Raw genomic sequence first — 18200 nt, 5'->3', positions numbered from 1 at the left:
ACAAACATGGACGATGTGCGGGGTGAGCTGTTTGGGGAAGCCGGCGGGGCAAGCGATGCTAATGTTGTTCCGCGGACACGCTCAGTAAAAGTTATTGGTTACTGAGATCGCAACGCGACCTCGATAATGGAATGCGGATTGCACTACGGCTGGACGGATATTTTCCTTCGATTTCAGATGACCAATACATGGAATTTGTGGATTCACAATGGTTGATTTGCACATTACGTTCTACATACGATGGTTACTTCATCTTCATCAGCAGCATCCTTCGTGCAATACAATGCCTTCATCATTCATCATTGCCGCATTGCACTCATCTGAGACATTACTGATCTAGTTTCCAGACCACCAAATATAGTTGTTCGTCTCCTCGGGTGTATCGAAGACAAGCTCACTGCTTGAGTTCACTGGCCTTTCAGGGAAGACGTTGGTCTCAATGTTCCAGAACTTCATGTCCGAAGCCTTGACAGTAGAGTTGGCACCAGTCCATATGCTGAAACCCGTGCTATCGGTACGAGACGGGTAGATGCGAGTGGTCAGCCAGAAGCGGTCGTTTACATGAACCTCCACGAGCGATCCATCAATGAAAATATCCATGTGCAGAGACTCGGTTGTACCGTTGGAGAATGTGTAAGGGTAGAAGTATCCGAGCATAGTGTAGTTGGCGAACTGCTCGATAGAGGACGATTGCGAGCGGTCAACGTTGATGGTATAGTTCTCAGGGCTGTACCAAACGATTGTCTGCTCCTCGTGTCCGGGCGATTGAGCAACCACAACACCAGCAGGTCCAGTGAAGTCAGATAGGGTAACTTGGAGATGCATATGGCTGGTACCATTGCCAGAAACGTCACCGGAAACGCAAGCGGTCTTCTCAGTCTGAATGGTTTGTGGCTCGGCTCCACCATGAAGCCCCTTGACAACATCAGGTAGAGCTCGAGCTCCCAGGGTGTATCCAGTGAAAGTACCGTCACTGTGTTCTACCACGCGAGTGTTTCCCTTGGTGGTCAGGCCGGCATCGGTGTTGACCAGATCCTTGGTCTTGATGACATACATCTCTCGTGGTATGGCCATGGCACCTTGGAAGCCTTGCTGGTTGATGGCGAAGTTGTTGTTCTCCTCGTTTGCCCAACCCCACTGGACGCGACGGTCGTTCTTTGAATCCCAGAAACTGGTTACTGCGTAAAGTAGGCCAGAATCGATGGCGCCACCGGACAGAGGGGTGAACTCGGCTGAGCCATTCTCCCTCCTAGTGACCTGGCCTTCGTTCCACAAACCCCACTGTGCACGGGGGTGCCAGGTAAGGTTACCTCCCTCTGTTCCCATAAGGACGTAGTAGTGAACATCATCATCTTCATCCTTCAGAGAGAAGAAGTTTGATCTGCACAAGTCAGTACTTGGACCGTAAATGTAAGAGGCTTTACACTCACACTTCAAAGTTGAAGCCGTAGGTTCCAGTCTCGACCAGTGAACCAAGAGTCTCGTTCCTGTCGGGCTCCCACAAGGCACCAAGGAAGGTCCAGTCTGTCAAGTTGCTGGCAGGGGCACTGTAGAAAGGAATGCGACCACCTCCACCTTCGCCCTTGATACCGGAGCCGAGAACCATGTACCAGTGAGGCTCCTCTTGCCCCAAGAGAGCATCCATCTCCGGCCAAGGCTTGTGAAAATTAGTGCTGGACTCGGAAAGAGTTTAAACAGATATCATACCTCGACAAACGGATCGCGCCATCCAGTAATGTTCCAACCCTCCGGCGGCTCAGTCATGATAGGGTTACCGGCAAACTGCTCCCACGTCTTACCACCGTCATTGGAAATGACAATGCTCTGGCTCTCAGTTCCTGGGATGTATGGCAAAGCCCAGTTTGTGGGAAGGTGTTGAACTGAAGTGTAGAAGTTGATGAGAGTACCGTCTTGCTCGCCCTTCAGGTTGTAGGGTTGTCCTGAGCCAGAAAAGATACCAAGACCATAGTAACTGCTGTTGTCGGAGTCGGGATAGGGTCCGGTACCGACAGACTGTGCCTTATCGTCTTCCCAACCTCCGACGTCCGTCCAAGTGATCATATCTTTGGACGTCGCATGACCCCAAGAGATATTACCCCAGTTGACGTGGTTTGGATGCCACTGGTAATGAAGATGATAAGTCTCGGTAGTAGGATCGTACATCATACCTAAGGATCGGTGTACGAAGTCAGCATCTGTTTCACACGTGATTCGCACAGAGAGACGCACCACACGGATCATTCAGCCATCCTGCTGGTGCAGAGAAGTGGTAGGTCGGGCGCCATCTCGTGAAGAGAGAATTGTTGCCCATGCTCTCAATAATATCGGCAGTCAGTACTGCGGGCAACTCCTGCGCACCGACAGTGGAGAGGCCTCCGAGCGCCACGCTCAGAAGAGGGAGAGATCGAAACATCTTGTTCGAAGATGGCTGTTGTCGATGCTACAAATGGTCAGTTCAGTCACAAGTCGAGATAAAGATGTCTTCATAGTCCGAGGAGCCTCCAGTCTGAATCAAGATAGACAACATCGATACAAAGACAAAAAGTACTCCGAGCGTAGGAAAGGCTTACCTGAACAATGGGTTCGCTGATCGATACTCAAACTAAACAGCAGCTATGAGAGGTTTATGTACTTTTCCGCAGTAAACAAGCAGGGTCCACCAAGATAGTCTGTGATCATGATATTCAAATCCAAGAGCTTGTGCCCCGGGCCTATGGTCTGGGCTGGCGCAATGCCGAAGCTGGTTTGCAGTAGCCTGTTGACAATCCCCGCAAATTCGGCACAAGCTCCCCATAGTTCCCCACAATCGGTAGTAGAAGGAAGAAAGTGTCGTTCTCGAACGTGCATAGAAGGGCTGGTATACGCCACCCAGTCATCTCTTGTACAGTTGCTAAACTGTTGTGGAAAGGCAGCGGACCTCGAAGTCCGGAGATTCCTCCGATCAGTCTCGTAATCGCTGCGCCTGGTCCAAGTTGAAGAAGACTTTTCTTGTGTACATGACATGGCTTGGCTGGCAATTACCGACAACGGTCCTTAGAGTAGTAGTGGGTTGTTGTGCTACCGAGTATCCTCCCGAGAACCAACCTTGGAAGTCTTGCTACGGGGATGACCAAGAGCTCTGCTATGTAGAATCCGGATCGCTTCGGACTACTGGAGAGTAGCTCTCAGACGTGCAGCTCTTGCGCAGGAACGCTCGAGCAGCGCAGTGAACCATTCCATGGATGGTGTGCATGAGATGGAGTACTACAGAGGCCGGATTGCCTATGCACTATTGCGCGCCGAATCTGGGGTGTGCATCAACATCCCAGCGTTCCAGAGCCCATGAATCCAGGAGTGCGGCATGGCTTCTCGTCTTCTGAGGATAATGATGATGCTTGGAATATACTGAAGCACACAAGGCACACGTGCAAGCGATACGACGTGTTGCACTTCACTCGCTTGCACATGTGCCTCTGTGCTTGGCGGCGGGCGAACGTCATTGCCGTGGCGGGCCACGTTTCCTAACCCCCCCAACGCGAGCACCGCCGCAACGCGACTTGCAGTCGTTGTTTACACTCTCAGATGGGGACACACAACCTCTTATAGGCGTCTTGCAGCTCCACCATAGCACCATGAGTCGACTCAAACTCTACGTTGCAGGTTCGGCCGTCGTGGCCAACCTCGTGCTGATGCGCGCATACTATGAGCGCCCAAACTTCTACTCGGCCGCCGTCTACATCTCCCAGAGCACCGGCTCGCTCATGTTCCTGGTCAATCTCATGCTCATAGTCGCCGCGAGCTTTGGTTATGGACTCCAACGACTGTTCTATGGCCCTCTGCGCCCCATCGAGACGGAGCAGCTATACGACAAGGCTTGGTTTGCTGTGAGCGAGACATTACTAGCAATGACCATCTTTAGAGACGATCTTGGCATGTGGTTCTTCGCCATGTTCCTCTGCTTGCTCGCAGGCAAGGTCTGGCAGTGGATCGGGGAGGGAAGGGTCGAGTTTCTCGAGCAACAGCCGCCCGCGAATCCAAAGTTATTCCACACCCGCCTGATGAGCTCCCTGCTACTTTCCGTTGGCTTCGATATATTCATGATGCAATACTGCATCGATTCCATTCTCTCAGAGGCGCGGCCTGGTGTCATGGTCATGTTTGGCTTCGAATACGTCCTCTTGGCGACCGCATCCATTTCGACTCTGCTACGATACACGCTCTCGCTCGTCGAACTATTCATCACACAGCGCCAAGAGAAGGCACGAGAGGAGGCTCGCAGAATCGCAAGAGAACAAACACGTCAACAGGCAGCAGCAGCTGGAGCTGAAGCGCCTGTCGAGATAGAGGAGGAGGAGGATGACGATGATGAAGGCGACGTGCCCGGGTGGGAGGAAAAGGGCCGCTGGGTGTTTTACTTGGACCTCGCGACCGACTTCGTCAAGACGCTTGTCTATCTGGGCTTCTTCGTCATTCTCATGACATTCTACGGCATACCCATCCATATTATGCGAGACCTGTTCATGACGATACGATCCCTTCTCAAGCGAATCAACGACTTCATCCAGTACCGGAACGCGACCCGCGACATGAACACACGCTATCCAGACGCGACAGCAGAAGAACTGGATCGAGAGAATACATGCATCGTCTGTCGCGAGGAGATGCGGCCCTGGACACAGCCAGGTGCGGATGGTGCGCAGCCTGGCCGAAGGATGGATGAGCGACAACGGCCGAAGAAGCTCCCATGTGGACACATCTTGCATTTTGGCTGTCTTCGTAGTTGGCTGGAGAGACAACAAGTGTGTCCCACGTGCCGAAGACCAGTACTCGCATCGGCGACGACACAGAACACACAGCGCAACAACCAGGCCAACCCCGGAGAGCAAAACCAGCAGAACCGAGAGGCGCTGCGAGCAATGTTTGGAGGAAATGCACAGCAAGGTGCTGTTGGAGGGCAACAAGGCCAGGGCCAACAGGCAGCACCGCAAGGTGCACAGGCGAATCCCCCAGCCGGCAACATGCGCGTTTTCAACTTCGGACCCTTTAGAGTCGCTCTCGGGAATATTCGGGTACCACCCGGCCAACAGGATAACGTTGCTGTGCAGAATGCGATTCAGCGACTGCGTCAACAGGCCGCCGCGAACAACGTGGCGCAAAATCAAGACCAACAAAACCAAGCACAGGGCCACATAGCGGCCACACAAGGCGTTGCTCCCAGCTTTCCTACTGGACCCATGCCCGGAGCTGTCGCACTTCACCCGTCAGATATTCAGTCGGACATACTGCGTATACAACAGAACATCATTGAATCGATGCGAAGTTTGAACGTACAACATGAGCAACTCGAGGTTCTCCACAGACTTCTTGCTGAGCTCAACCGACTTCAACAGGCTTCTGGCGTAACAGCCGCAACAGGGCAAGAGCTACCACCTATTGCCTCGTTGAATGCATCCAGTACGAATTCGTTTACTCCACAAGCCTATCTCTCTAGAGGTTCCGTCTTGCGTCAGGGTGATCCTGGTGTACCCGAAGGGCTAACGCTACCGGAAGGGTGGACATTGAGGCCGATGGCACTAGCGCCACGGACTGGCCAAGAAACCGCGACACGTCCGTCCTCGCAACCTGGACATCTGGCGCAAGAAGGCAGCTCGGCGCAACCTCAATCGCAACCATCGCAGCCAGTAGTGGGATCTGAAGCAGGGCCTTCAACGTCTGCTACTGTGACTCCTCAAAGCCAGCCAACCCCATCAGCGCCGAACGCGACTGTTTCTGATCAGTCCTCGACTTCGTCCCCAAAGCCTGCCGATCCCAGTAGTCTTGAGAGTAGTCTTGAGTCTAGCTGGAGTTTTGGCAACGTAGGGGAAAGGACTGAGACTGAGGGTTCAAGCTCTGCGGTTGCTGACAATAATTCGGACAGTCAGGGTGCGACGAGGCGGACGGTCACCATGGAAGATGTTGAAGACAGTGAGCAGTAGATAGACGATGGATGATGGCACTGTTATGGTTCTGTATAGCATAGCGAGGCGTTTGGGTTTGTCTGATTATTCTTTGACCGACAGGGAGTCGCAGTTGTCCAATAAAGCACGACAGGCAATCCCTGCGAATGACACGCTCACCGGTCGGTGCTCCACTGCGAATCGCTACACATGTTTGATCGTTTCGCCGTCAACAGCGAAACAATGAAGCATACTTTCCTGTCCATTCATCTCGTATGCACCCCGCACGCATACTCCCTCCGAGTCGCAGTAATTCCAGCCCACGAGGCGATACTGGACGAATGTTTCATGCACATTTATATGCACATGTAAATGCACGCTCTCGAGTCCTCCACTCACCAGACCCACAAAGCTTATCGATGCCAGTCTAGCCTGCCTCATCCCGTCGTCGCTTGTCGCTAGCGTAAAACACGTGTCCAGTCAAACCTCAGCTGCCTCCCAAGACACCACATCGAGGCGGCTACGTGCAGGTCGTGAACAGCACAAGGTTGAAACGGTGGCCTAGGCGGTGCGAGGACGGTGGGTAGCACCCAGTAACGACTGCAGGAACGCAAGCCCTGCTACACACTTATGAGCAATCGAGGGCGTGCGGCGACATGGGTCGGGATGCCAGCGGGATAAGTGTCAGGGCCCCCGTCTTGGGCGAGCGTGTTAACGGCGACTTTGACTCGACTTAACACAACTGAGGTTAACGTTGTGATTTGGCTTTTTGGATGACTCTTCATTCACCCTCGCTAATGGATGCTTAGACCGCACTTTGTTTATTGCAATTTTGTATACCTATAGTCCTTTTCTCTTCCTTTCTCTTCAGTTCCATTCTGCATTGCACCTTTTCCTTGTTCGTTGTCTTGCGTTTTAGCGATGGCGGTCAAGTTGGACCATGCGCATGTTGCGCGTAAGGCTGAAGAAGCCGAGGTATCTATATGTGTCTCCGGGATTATAGAAGCCTTCACAAATGGATTGGACATCTTCAAAAAGTTGCGCGAGAGGAGAAGAAAGCGCAGGTCAAAGAGAGATACCGAAGTACCTGATTCAACAAGTACTGCGGAGCACCAACTCTCAAAAAGCTTACGCAGAGGGCCGGAGGAGGTGGCCGGGAAGTATACTGAATGCTACTACAGCGGCATCGGGCCGCGGTTCGCAAAGGGCGACTGTAAGTAGAACGTCCACCTGATTTGTTATCCAATCTAACACAATACAGCTATTGCCCATGCATCCCTCGCAGAGATCTTGATCAAATTAAACACCGGTCTAGTTGCTATTATCGCAGCTTTTTTAAATCATGATGGACACAAAAGCGGAAAGGGCCACCTAGATCTAGACTACAAGTCATTGACCCACCTCTCCGATGCATCACGTCGCGAAGCACTACAAAGCCTTGCCCAATTGTATCAGCGACTAAGCCAATCTCAACTTCAGCTGCATAGCATTGGCGCTCCACCATGCCCGCGATGCGGCACAAGTAAACACCACGACTGTTCTTCTCGAAGCACCAGTCCTGAGAAGGAGAAGAAAAAGCACTCGAGCTCTTCTCGCCAACGCTCTTCAGGCCCAGTAGTAACACGCATGTCCATCAAAAGTCGGAGCTCGAATGAACCACGGCTCGTCGTTATGCGACCAAAGACCACCCGTAAAGACAGCTCATCGAGTAAGAAATCTAGCTCAGTGAAGTCGCCATCCAATTCATCACGCAGCTCTTCTCCATTGGCATCTCCCGAGCCAAAGAAGATTCAGATGGCACCACAACTACCCCTTTATGTACCTGTCGACCCATTCGAGATTGAGACGTCTGGTGTTATCAGAGGTACACTAGGTGGCGGTCCAACAAAGACAAGTGGTGCTGTCAAGCAGCGCGTTGATTCCTTCGACGACCCGCGCGAACCATGGCCCCAAGAAGCTGCCTACACCACTAGCAAACCACCCTCCCCAAAGCACCTCAATGAGCCCACCCCCAAGCTCCCTACCTTTGCCCCTACATCCCGCCGCTCCTCGTCCCCTGCTCACTCCAAACCCTCAGTCTCTTCCAAGCCGCCAGTTCCAAACAAACCTTCCTACCTATCCCCTCCGCCATTACTCGATCAGGCTCCAGCGACCCTTCACTTCCGTCGTCGCTTGGACAAAGCCACACCATCTAGCTACACGTTTGCTTCCGACAGCACGAGACTGGGAGAGATACCACAGAGACAGTGGACCAAGCCATTTGATTACGAGGAAGCTGAACGACTCAACGCGGAGGCTGCCCTGACTGGCTACCCAAATGCACCGATGGCAGACTCCAAGGACGCCAAAAAGAAGAAGCGCTTTGGCTTCATGCGACGAGGTGATTAAAGGGGTTTATCTCCTCAACACTCGTCTTTACGTTTGTACATTTGCTGTTCATCTCTTTTCATGTTGTATTTTGTACGGTTCTGTTACTTTCTATTTGCTCGCAGGCGTTGGTTCTGATGTTTGATCATTTCCCTCTCTGCTCTGTTTCATGTATGGCGTTGGCTTGTATTGCTTTTTTTATCTCTCCACTCTTGGCATCTGGCCCCGGGCCCGGTAATGATGGTTACATTTACGATTCTTCACGCTTTAACGACTATGACGAGGTTATACCCTTTTCCTTTTTTTGGTTGTTAACGGCGGCACTATATACCCATATCTTGTTTTTGTTAGCGATGTCCGCACATAGCGGATGCTTTTGGATTACTTGGTAGTATGATTAATTAGGATATGGTTTTCGGTTCTTACACTCAATAATTGTCTCTTATGGTAACTGTGATTGCAATGATCTTATTGTGGTTTCCAATTGGGGTTCAAATGTTCAAACCTCAAATCTCAAATCCTATCTCCGAAGATAGAGCTCGGCATAAGGAACGCTGGTTTAGGGGCCATGTATGAACAGCCCTACGCCCTCGACTGCACACATGAGCGTGAAACATCGCTTTCTTCTGCATGAGGGCGCCCATTCGCGGAGTTAGTTGATCAAGCGTCTCCATGAACTGTATCAAAGTACTCATAATCTAGGATGTTGTGTCTTTTTCCGATCTGCTGCATCATGAACAAGACCTCAACGTTTGCGTGATGGGCTGGGAGTCTTTGGTTCCAAGGCGAAGGTTCCGTCGTCATCTTGGGTACGTGCGTTGTGGCTCAAGCTTCGCTTCTCACTCAGGCTGTCTCACAAATTCGCCACCAACAACCTCACTGCATCTCATCACTTTAGCCAACCGAGCAATCCGGTCACTGGTTTCGCAACAAATCGTCGACCTTCCGGTCTTCGTTAGAAGCAGCTCCTGTCGCAGAAAGTGTCGATGTCAAAGCAAGCGATATCAACGCCCTGCCCCCAGTTCTAGCTGGTAAGCTTTTAGTGTGACCACGGACTCCAGTCATCAGGAAAGCGGCAAGACAATGATTATCCCGATTTAGGGTGAAGTGTTGCGTCTCAAAGTTCAGGCGAATTCTCTCGCTTACGATTACGATCCAACGGCATGCCAGGTACCCTTCGATGCTTGTTCATGCATTCAAGAAACCCGTAGGAAACTGCGTTTCATAATTCTCAAGTACTCTTGGGAGTTTGTTAAGCAGACCCAATACGATCATGCCCAGCGGCTAACTTTGGGGGTCGGAGGAGTACAGTTCGCATACAGCTTGCATTCATGGCGAATGCGTGTTTCACTCATGGTACCTGCCAATGTATTTTCCGCTTATAGTCAGGCTCTGCATTATTCCCTTGATGCTTCAAGACCAGCCAGCTGCTGTGAAGCTTACGGCTCACTCGAATACCAAGACCAACATGATGTCCTTAGGTGTACTGACGATGAACCCCGAAGCGTTCTGCTTTGTACCAACTACCCAAACTAGCTTATGGTGTGTCAGCTCATACGTTCGACCAGTACCGTATCAGCATCAAATACTTGAGCTTACCTATATCCCAGAATTTTGGTAAGACAACCCATATCCCTACGTAAGAAAGCAAGTACCAATAGGTAACTTGTCACATGCATCAACATGTATGGTCCTCCCAGGTACATCTGACTCCTTGGTCATACATTCTAGCGCGTTCCTCAGGGCTACTACAATGGTACAGATCTGCTCGACCAATGTATATGCGCCGAGGGTTGCACGGACACTCCTGGTACATCTGCATCTCTGATACATCGGCCAGCCACATCTTGCGGGCACGTTTGTTCCCTTCCGTGCCGCAAAGATGAGCTGGGGCAGTAGTATTTGATAATGATTCCACCCGCAAAGCACGCGCTTGGTCGGTTTGCAGTCTTTCGTTCTAGTTCCTACCCTCAAACTATCGATAATTTGACTCTGGCAGTCAGACACCGGTAGCTATCGTTTCTCTGGTTTTACTATGGATTTAGCGCATCAACCCTCACCAGCATTCCTGGCTGAAAATCGAGGTCCAACTATCCAAGCGACGGCCTGTCTGTTGATCATTTTTTGCACTATGTTCGTCGCTTTGCGCTACTATTCTCGCCATCTCACAAGCACTGCTTTCAATATTGAAGATGTTCTCATACCCTTTGCCTGGTTGGCTGAGGTAGGTTTGTGCATCGTCGGTATTGGTAGGCAACCCCTCAAAATCCCTATAGCACGCATTGACACATGTCGCAGTGATGGTAGAGAAAGCCAGCACAGGTAAAGGTTCCAATATATTGACTATATACGAGGCATAAGCTGATTTCGTACATCGATATTCCAGGTCGGCACATGGCCTATATTCTTTCCACGGATCCGGCGAAGATACGTGAGCACTTCAAAGGTATTATGATACAAGAAGTCCTACATCCAGCAGCTGTTGCATTCCCGAAACTCGTAGTAGTACTACTCTACTTACACATCCTCACCAACAAGTATGAGCGCATGGTAGCTAAGGCGCTGGTTTTTCTTGTCTTCGCCACTTGGATCTCTTTCACGGTAGCTGTTATGTTCCAATGCATGCCTTTCGCTTTCAACTGGGACAAAAGCGATCCGAATGGACGATGCTTCAACGTTCAGGTCTTCGCAAACAGCTCAAGCGTACCTAATATTGTTACTGACCTAGCTGTTCTCATACTGCCCCTGAGAACAGTGTGGTGTTTGAAGATCAGTATTGGGAGAAGAATTGGGTTATTACTCATATTTCTTACTGGTAGCGTGTAAGTAGTCTTGCCATTTGTTGCTTCGTATCTTCTACGATCTGCGTAACTAACATTCGTGCAGCGGCATAATCGCCTCCATAGTCCGCACAGTGGTGTTCGCCCGAACCCTTGCAGAAGCTGGACCTCTTACAGATGTGACATGGAACCATGTCTCTCTCACGAATTGGACGATGATAGAACCTGGAATGTACCTTCTTAGCGCTTGTGCTCTCTCTTTCAAACCACTCCTCCGCTCGTTTGCCAAAGCCCTACACCTCCAAGGTTTCATTACGCACACAAAATCTACTGTTGGCGGAACAAAGAGTCATGTCAAGAAGACATTCACATCGACCCAGACGCAGTCCGAGGTTTTCGAGCTGGGACACATGAGGAACGTTTCTGAGTTTGGCAAATTCCACCGATTAAGCGACGACATAAAGAGTACCAGTACTGAAGGGAATGCTCAAACAAAGATTGAAGTGACTGTAACGAAAACCATTGAACTGGAGTCGGAAAGGAGAGTCGACGATGAGCGTTGGAGTCACCATAGTTTTGCGAGCGAGCAGTTTGGGAGGGCGGTGTGATTCATCAAACATGTACTGTTCGAATAACTAGTGCATCAATGAACACATACACGCTTCCGTCTTCGATGTCAACTAAGACGGAGGCATATGGCGTTGTATAGTTTCACGGTCGAGCTCTTCTTTCGCAAAGTGCAACGTCGTCGTTGTAGTGCGGAACAAGCCCACTCCCGAGACCCACCTCTCCATACCCGCCATGGTCAACAGGCCACCCTCAGACCATCGGCGAGACGGCCTTTTGCTATACGACATGCGATGTAAACTAAGCATATGTTCGGACTCCGTGCATACCGGCCCCAAAAGACGGAATCTTGGAAGGATCGATCGCGCGCGTACTTAGCGTGCCGCGCATCTGACGCGAATTAACAACGTCGTCATGCATTTGTCTAGATGCCTCCACCTCCACCCAAAGTGACACCAGCCAACTGAACGCGCTCCATCACGACGTCATGTTGCTTATGGGGCGTCTCTCAACGAGCCACATGTGCTCGCGTCGGCGTAGAATATCCGCTGTTACTTGACCTTCTGATCTCACTGTTACGTCTACGTACATACACGAGCAGGTTATACTAAAGATGTCTTCTGCTTCTCGACTACTTGTACGCTCTGCAAGAATTGTCCTGCCTAGAACCCAATTTACGACTCGCATTTCAACACCTGCCAAAATCACTACCCCTCGATATTTCTCGACAACACACATCTTCCAAATGCCGGACCAACTCAAGGCTAGCGAGGTCAACTCCAAGACCGACCCCTCGGTCGCGAAGCAGTATGACGACGAGACGCCCAAGGATCAGCAGATCAAACAATTCTTTGAAATGGTAGATGGCAAGAAGATTTGCATGCTGAACACATACCGCAATGGTGTCGGTACGTCGCTCTCGATTCGTTCACTCTAAAGCCACATTCTCCCTCAATTGTTCAATGTGAATAAGAACTAATCAGCGCTTCAAGGCCCTGTTGGTCGCTCCATGGCTCTCGCCCGCCGCGACGGTCCCGACTTCCTGTTCCTCTCCAACGCACACTCGCAAAAGTTCAACGACCTGGACCAAAATAAGGAGGTCCAGATCTCCTTCCAAGACCTTAAGACTCAGGAATGGGCTTCTATCACCGGCACTGCCACAACAACAGACAACAGCGACCCTCGCATCAAGGAGGTATGGAGCCGCGGAGCTGCCGCATGGTTTGGTGACCTCGGTGACGGAAAGCACACTGGCGGGCCTGAGGATCCTCGCATGACGTTGATTGAGATCAAGAGCAAGTACGTATCGTACTATGTGACAGAAGTCGGCCTTTTGGGTTATGCAAAGGAGATTATTGCTGCGAACGTTACAGGTGGGGTCGCAAATACAGGCAAGCTTAGGGAGCTCAAGGAGGCGGATTTGGAAAAGGCACGGTCCATGTAAGTGCATACAAGCACAATCAACGTGATGAGATTGTGTTGAGGTCGTAGTAGATCTCCATCGAAGCTGTAAAAGCTTGCAGATTTATATAAACAATGATTTACTTTCCGAAGCAAGTAACATGAGACGATGTGTCTCGGATATCTTCAAACATTAGTATTTTCGCCTGTTATTGGATTGTGCAGATTTTAAGTAATCTTTGGCACGTGGATAATGTAGATATATCTGGTATGATGTGTCGACCAGCTTCCAGGGCTGGATAGCTTTGATTGGATCATGCCACGCTTTCGTCATGGCCACGACGTTTGTCAATGATGTGATGACAACCCATGTCTATGGCGTCGAAGGTCACGAATGTGGCGATCACAGCTATATAATCTTGGAGCAAGTCTAAGGTGCTTGGGAGTCTCAACTGCGCCGACGAATACTCTCAAGTTTAGAACAGTTCACAGACCAAATCAAGTCACTATCATGGGCAAGGATCATCCTGACGCAGACCTTCACCCCGAAGCAACGGGACTTGCATCAGCCACAGTCAAAGTAAGTCTACTCACACCTCCTGCATGTTGTCTGTTGCTGACTTGACAAGGCTCACGCTGCAGAATGTCCGTTGAAATTATATTCAGGGTGGTTTTGCCCTTTCGTGCAGCGCGTCTGGATTGCACTAGAGGAGAAGGGCATACAGTACCAGTACATTGAAGTCAATCCATACCATAAGCCAAAGTCGCTACTGGATCTCACCCCGCGCGGCTTATTCCCCACGCTACAGTACCAAGACAAGCCACTCTATGAGAGTACGGTCTTGTGTGAATTCCTCGAGGAAGCTTACCCTCAAGACACACCGCACCTCATGCCTACAGATGCGTATGAGAGGGCTAGAACGAGGATCTGGACGGACTATGTAGGTAGTCGCATCATACCTGCCTACCACCGCTTCCTACAACATCAAGGCGATGGCTTGGAAGAGAAGCAAAAGGATTTCCTTAATCACCTGAAAGAGTTCACGCGCGAGATGGATGCCGAGGGCCCATTCTTCTCGGGCAAGGACTTTCAGCTCATCGATATAGTCATTGCACCTTGGGCCAATCGACTATGGGTATTTGATCACTTCAAGGGTGGCTCAGGCATTCCCGATGAGGGCAAAGGTGGAGAGGACGAGAAGGTGTGGAAGAGATTCAGGAAGTGGCTGTCTGCTGTTGAGAACAGGAGGAGTGTCAAGGAGACGCTGAGCGAGAGGCAGCATTACTTGCCGATCTACCAGCGATATGCGGAGGACCGCGCACAGTCTGAGGCGGCAAAGGCTATCAGAGCTGGCCGGGGAATTCCGTAGGGCTCTGTATGCTATGGGACGTGTGTTATGCCGAGTGACGTCAAGTTTAGGAAAGTCGTTCGGCCGTTTCTCAGGTGTTGTTGCCCGGGTGATGGTGTTGGTAAACGGGGCCCACCCGTGCGCCACAATGGGCTAAGCGTTAGCCCACCCCATTGATCCTAAACTCCCTTGAACGAGGATCCCTCACAATCTATGCGCCGGCGCTCCCAATATTGCCAGCAATCTCGACCTCACCACCCGCCAACATGTACGGATACACGGCGGGCACACCCTGCCCGGCGCCCTATTCCTCCACAAGCAGCTACTACAGCGGCTATGGAAACCACTACGCGCCCGCCTACTACGACGAGAACAACACGACGGCAAACCTCGAATACACGACAGAGCTGAAGCCTGCTCGCCACGCAAAGCCACGACGACCAATGCGCAACACGCACAAGCCCGCCTTCAACCCGTCACTTGACATCTTCGAGGATGTCGCACAGGAGGAGGAACAGCAACAAGCAGAGTTTGGCGTCAAGAGGAGGAGCCGCGCAAGCGTTGTTCCCGCGGCTGCCAGGACCAAGAAGAGCACCATACTTGCGCACCCAGCACAGAGGATACCCAAGCCTGTCGCGCCTGTCCAGGAGCCACACCACGAGAAGCCGCACCGAAGACGCGTCTCGCAGGTGCCCACCGATAAACATGCCTCAGACGCCAATGCGACTGTGCAGTTGCAGGAAGATGTCTTGGAGAGGAAAGAACTCAAGAAGCAGGCCCCTAAGAAGGACTTGCGACGGAGGACCATTTACATTCCGTCTGATGACACGTCAGTCTTCACCATCCACCCTGGACAGCCGACACATGCGCCGCGCAACGTTCGAGAGACCTCGCCAGACATTGGCCTAGATCTGGTCACATTATCCGAGGAAGAAGGAAACAATCTGATGCCAGCGTTGAAGAGGGACAAAAAGGCACCGCGCAAGTCTCTCGCTGCACCACCGAAGCGAGGTCCCTTGAGCACAACATCGCGATCATCGCAGAGCTCATCCTTTTCGAGCGACATAGTGGGCTCAGGGGGCGGGAAAGAGAACATGCCACCAGGAATCGAGGCTATCGAGAAGAAGAAGATCGGAACGCATATTGAGATAAACTTCACCAAGGCAGACGCGAAGAAACCTGTCGCCAAAGCCCCCAAGGTCCACTTTAGTGCTCCCAAAGAGCCCGAACGCATACTTCTTACTAAGAAACGGCTAGAGGGCTCGCACAAGCGACCACGATCACACGTGGCTCAAGACGACGTACCAGCAAAAGCGCTCAAGGCAAGAGCAGACGGCACTGCTTCCGCCGCAAGTAGCAGGGCATCTCTGAGGACGACCATCAAGACTGAACGAGCGAAACTGGCCAAGGCGAAGCGCGCGCCACTTTCCTCCTCGCCGTTCCACACCGACAAATCTCCACCTACAGCACTGCGCCGCCAGAAGACTGGGAGCGTAGCAAGCAGCATCACCATGCTACACGAAGTAGGCCAGCGACCACAATCACAAGAGAAGTATCCAGTACTACAGGAGGATCTGGCACAGCCGGAGTTGTACGAAGACAACTGGCTTACCTACCAGGAAGTCGCCATTACACAACTTCTGAACTCAGTATTTGATTCCGCGAGCAGAGACCCGACCGACGAACAGAGCCCTGAGGACATGCGCAAGAAGATGCTTGCCATATACCACGATCCCGCGATACCGTCGCTTCACAAGCGACTACAGGCCTCACTACAATTTGGTGCGCTGAGCATACCGAAGGATCTCCTGGCCCAGACGCTCAGGCTCAAGGACGATGTTGGCTTGCGCAAGAAGTTCCTCAGCCTATGGACCAAGTCATACGATCTGAATGCATTACGTGCTGCAGCTGAGACTATTGTCGGCCGCCAAATTACAACGCCCTGTCGACTATCCACAGGTTCAACGTGCTCAGATGATGGCTCCCGCCAGTATCGCGCAGAGCGCCGGGCTATCGAGAGCTTTCTGTCTGCATTCCTGATCAAAAATGAGGATGCTGTTCGCGTCAAATCCGGAGGTGGCAGCATTGCTAGCCTTACACGCGGCGATGATGACTTCGGTTCTCAAGGCTGGTCATGGCGCCGTACTGCTTTACGAAGTCTGATGCTGATTCTGATCCTCGACCAAGCCAAGACGACGGATGCTCTACCAGGCTGCCTGTTCCAGACGACGTCACCCTACAAAACATCTGTCGAGGTCCTACATCAGTTATCAAAGATGCTGCTCCCTTCACACGGCGACATCACTCGACCGCTAAACCACCTCAATTACAAGGTCGAACATGTCCAGTATCCACTACAAGAGTACACCTACCAAATCGACAATATCGCCATTGACCTCCGTGATGGAATCGTACTTGCTCGTCTTGTAGAGTTACTGCTTTACCCGTCAACCACCCACACAACGCATCAAGAGGATACCGTCACTCTCAGTCTACCCAGCGGTGAGCTTCTTAATAGCTCCCTCGATTCTTCGCAGAAAGGAATTTGGGTCCTCTCCCAGCACCTCAAGTACCCAGCCATTGGCCGTCCCCAGAAGGTCTACAATGTCCAGATTGCCCTAGCTGCATTGAGTCATGTCGCAGGCATGCCCAGCGCAGCAGTCAGTGGCATCAAAGCCGAAGATATTGTCGACGGACACCGCGAGAAGACACTCTCGCTTCTTTGGTCACTTGTCGGCAAGTGTGGTCTTGGAAGCCTTGTTGACTGGCCGCAACTTGTCAAAGAGACAGAGCGTTTCCGAAACCAGTGGTACAGGGCCCGGGATAGCTATGAGGGACGAGTCCTTGATTCCGACAATGAAGAAGACGGGGCCACTGAGCTGGATGGCATGGCATATCATAAGCGTCTCTTGCTTTCATGGTCACGCTCCGTTGCTCGGCTTCATGGCCTGCGCGTTGCAAACCTGACCACAAGTTTTGCAGACCCAAAGGTTCTAGAAGCCATCGTTGATACCTACTTGCCGTCGAATCTGACCATCTCCACCGAAGGGAATGAGCGACTCGGATTAGCAACAAAACTCAAGGCTGTCGGCTGCTCAACTTCATTCATTGCGCTTTTCACGCCACAACACAGCACAGCTCGTTCAATTCCAAGCAGAGACTTTACCCTCCTTACTCTATCTTTCCTGGCAAGTCGACTGTTGCCGCTTGCACGCACACACCGCGCAGCTTCTACTATTCAATCCGCTTTCCGCCGTTTCCTCGTCCGCCGTCAGGTCAGCACTCGCATACAAGCAATGAAGATAGCGCACAACTGCGCAGTAGTGGCGCAAGCTCGGCAGAAGATGGTCGATGCTGCTATTGTGATTCAGAGACGCTGGAAGACAATCCAAGATGCCCGCAACAAGCAACTTGAAAGTGACGTTTTGGCTTTCCAGGCCTTGGCCAGGGGTTGGGCAATCAGACGATGGGTCCGACGTATCACCGCTGGTCGAGTCGGTGGAAAGGAGAAAGTCAGGAGGGTCAGGGGTGGATGGTAATCGACCAACACGACGGACGATTAGTAGAGGTTGTAAGCACCATATGCGAATGATCTATGGACTCAACGGCATGCGGAGAGGAAGTTGGAAAGTTGGAAACGAATGCTTAACGAAGGAGTTGGTTACGTTGTTGTTTTATGCTGGGCGTTTCTGTTATACCTACCTACCTGCAGGCGTTGCAGTATGCTTTCATCCTTCATCGCGATCGCTAGATACCACTTACTGATTTTCGTCTCGTTTGAATTCTTACACCTTTTTGGTTTATCACTCTACCTCTACCTT

The 18200-nt window shown here is 51.5% G+C and overlaps 7 protein-coding genes across 7 annotated transcripts; 6 read left to right on the top strand and 1 right to left on the bottom strand.

Annotated features, from left to right (window-relative positions):
• Positions 1-336: 336 nt before the first annotated feature.
• On the bottom strand, positions 337-2413 carry AA0111_g53 (hypothetical protein; the record flags this gene model as incomplete). The annotated part of the gene is made up of 4 exons (XM_028651396.1): positions 337-1381; positions 1431-1657; positions 1708-2168; positions 2230-2413. The coding sequence occupies 4 exons, from the start codon at positions 2411-2413 to the stop codon at positions 337-339; spliced, it is 1917 nt and encodes a 638-aa protein (XP_028511969.1).
• Positions 2414-3611: 1198 nt separating this feature from the next.
• Positions 3612-5954, top strand: AA0111_g52 (hypothetical protein; the record flags this gene model as incomplete). Its single annotated transcript, XM_028651285.1, has 1 exon — positions 3612-5954. One exon carries the CDS (start codon positions 3612-3614, stop codon positions 5952-5954), a length of 2343 nt encoding a protein of 780 aa, XP_028511970.1.
• An 882-nt stretch (positions 5955-6836) lies between these two features.
• On the top strand, positions 6837-8303 carry AA0111_g51 (hypothetical protein; the record flags this gene model as incomplete). Its single annotated transcript, XM_028651174.1, has 2 exons — positions 6837-7128; positions 7177-8303. The coding sequence occupies 2 exons, from the start codon at positions 6837-6839 to the stop codon at positions 8301-8303; spliced, it is 1419 nt and encodes a 472-aa protein (XP_028511971.1).
• A 2373-nt stretch (positions 8304-10676) lies between these two features.
• On the top strand, positions 10677-11670 carry AA0111_g50 (hypothetical protein; the record flags this gene model as incomplete). The annotated part of the gene is made up of 2 exons (XM_028651063.1): positions 10677-11104; positions 11169-11670. The coding sequence occupies 2 exons, from the start codon at positions 10677-10679 to the stop codon at positions 11668-11670; spliced, it is 930 nt and encodes a 309-aa protein (XP_028511972.1).
• A 704-nt stretch (positions 11671-12374) lies between these two features.
• Positions 12375-13073, top strand: AA0111_g49 (hypothetical protein; the record flags this gene model as incomplete). Its single annotated transcript, XM_028650951.1, has 2 exons — positions 12375-12537; positions 12622-13073. 2 exons carry the CDS (start codon positions 12375-12377, stop codon positions 13071-13073), a joined length of 615 nt encoding a protein of 204 aa, XP_028512388.1.
• A 468-nt stretch (positions 13074-13541) lies between these two features.
• Positions 13542-14400, top strand: AA0111_g48 (hypothetical protein; the record flags this gene model as incomplete). Its single annotated transcript, XM_028650841.1, has 2 exons — positions 13542-13610; positions 13660-14400. 2 exons carry the CDS (start codon positions 13542-13544, stop codon positions 14398-14400), a joined length of 810 nt encoding a protein of 269 aa, XP_028512387.1.
• A 245-nt stretch (positions 14401-14645) lies between these two features.
• On the top strand, positions 14646-17918 carry AA0111_g47 (hypothetical protein; the record flags this gene model as incomplete). The annotated part of the gene is made up of 1 exon (XM_028650730.1): positions 14646-17918. The coding sequence occupies one exon, from the start codon at positions 14646-14648 to the stop codon at positions 17916-17918; it is 3273 nt and encodes a 1090-aa protein (XP_028512386.1).
• Between the last annotated feature and the right edge of the window lie 282 nt (positions 17919-18200).

This window comes from Alternaria arborescens (assembly GCF_004154835.1).
Source record: "Alternaria arborescens strain FERA 675 chromosome Unknown contig_1, whole genome shotgun sequence".
NCBI lineage: Eukaryota > Fungi > Ascomycota > Dothideomycetes > Pleosporales > Pleosporaceae > Alternaria > Alternaria arborescens.
This window is presented reverse-complemented; position numbering and strand designations above follow the sequence as displayed.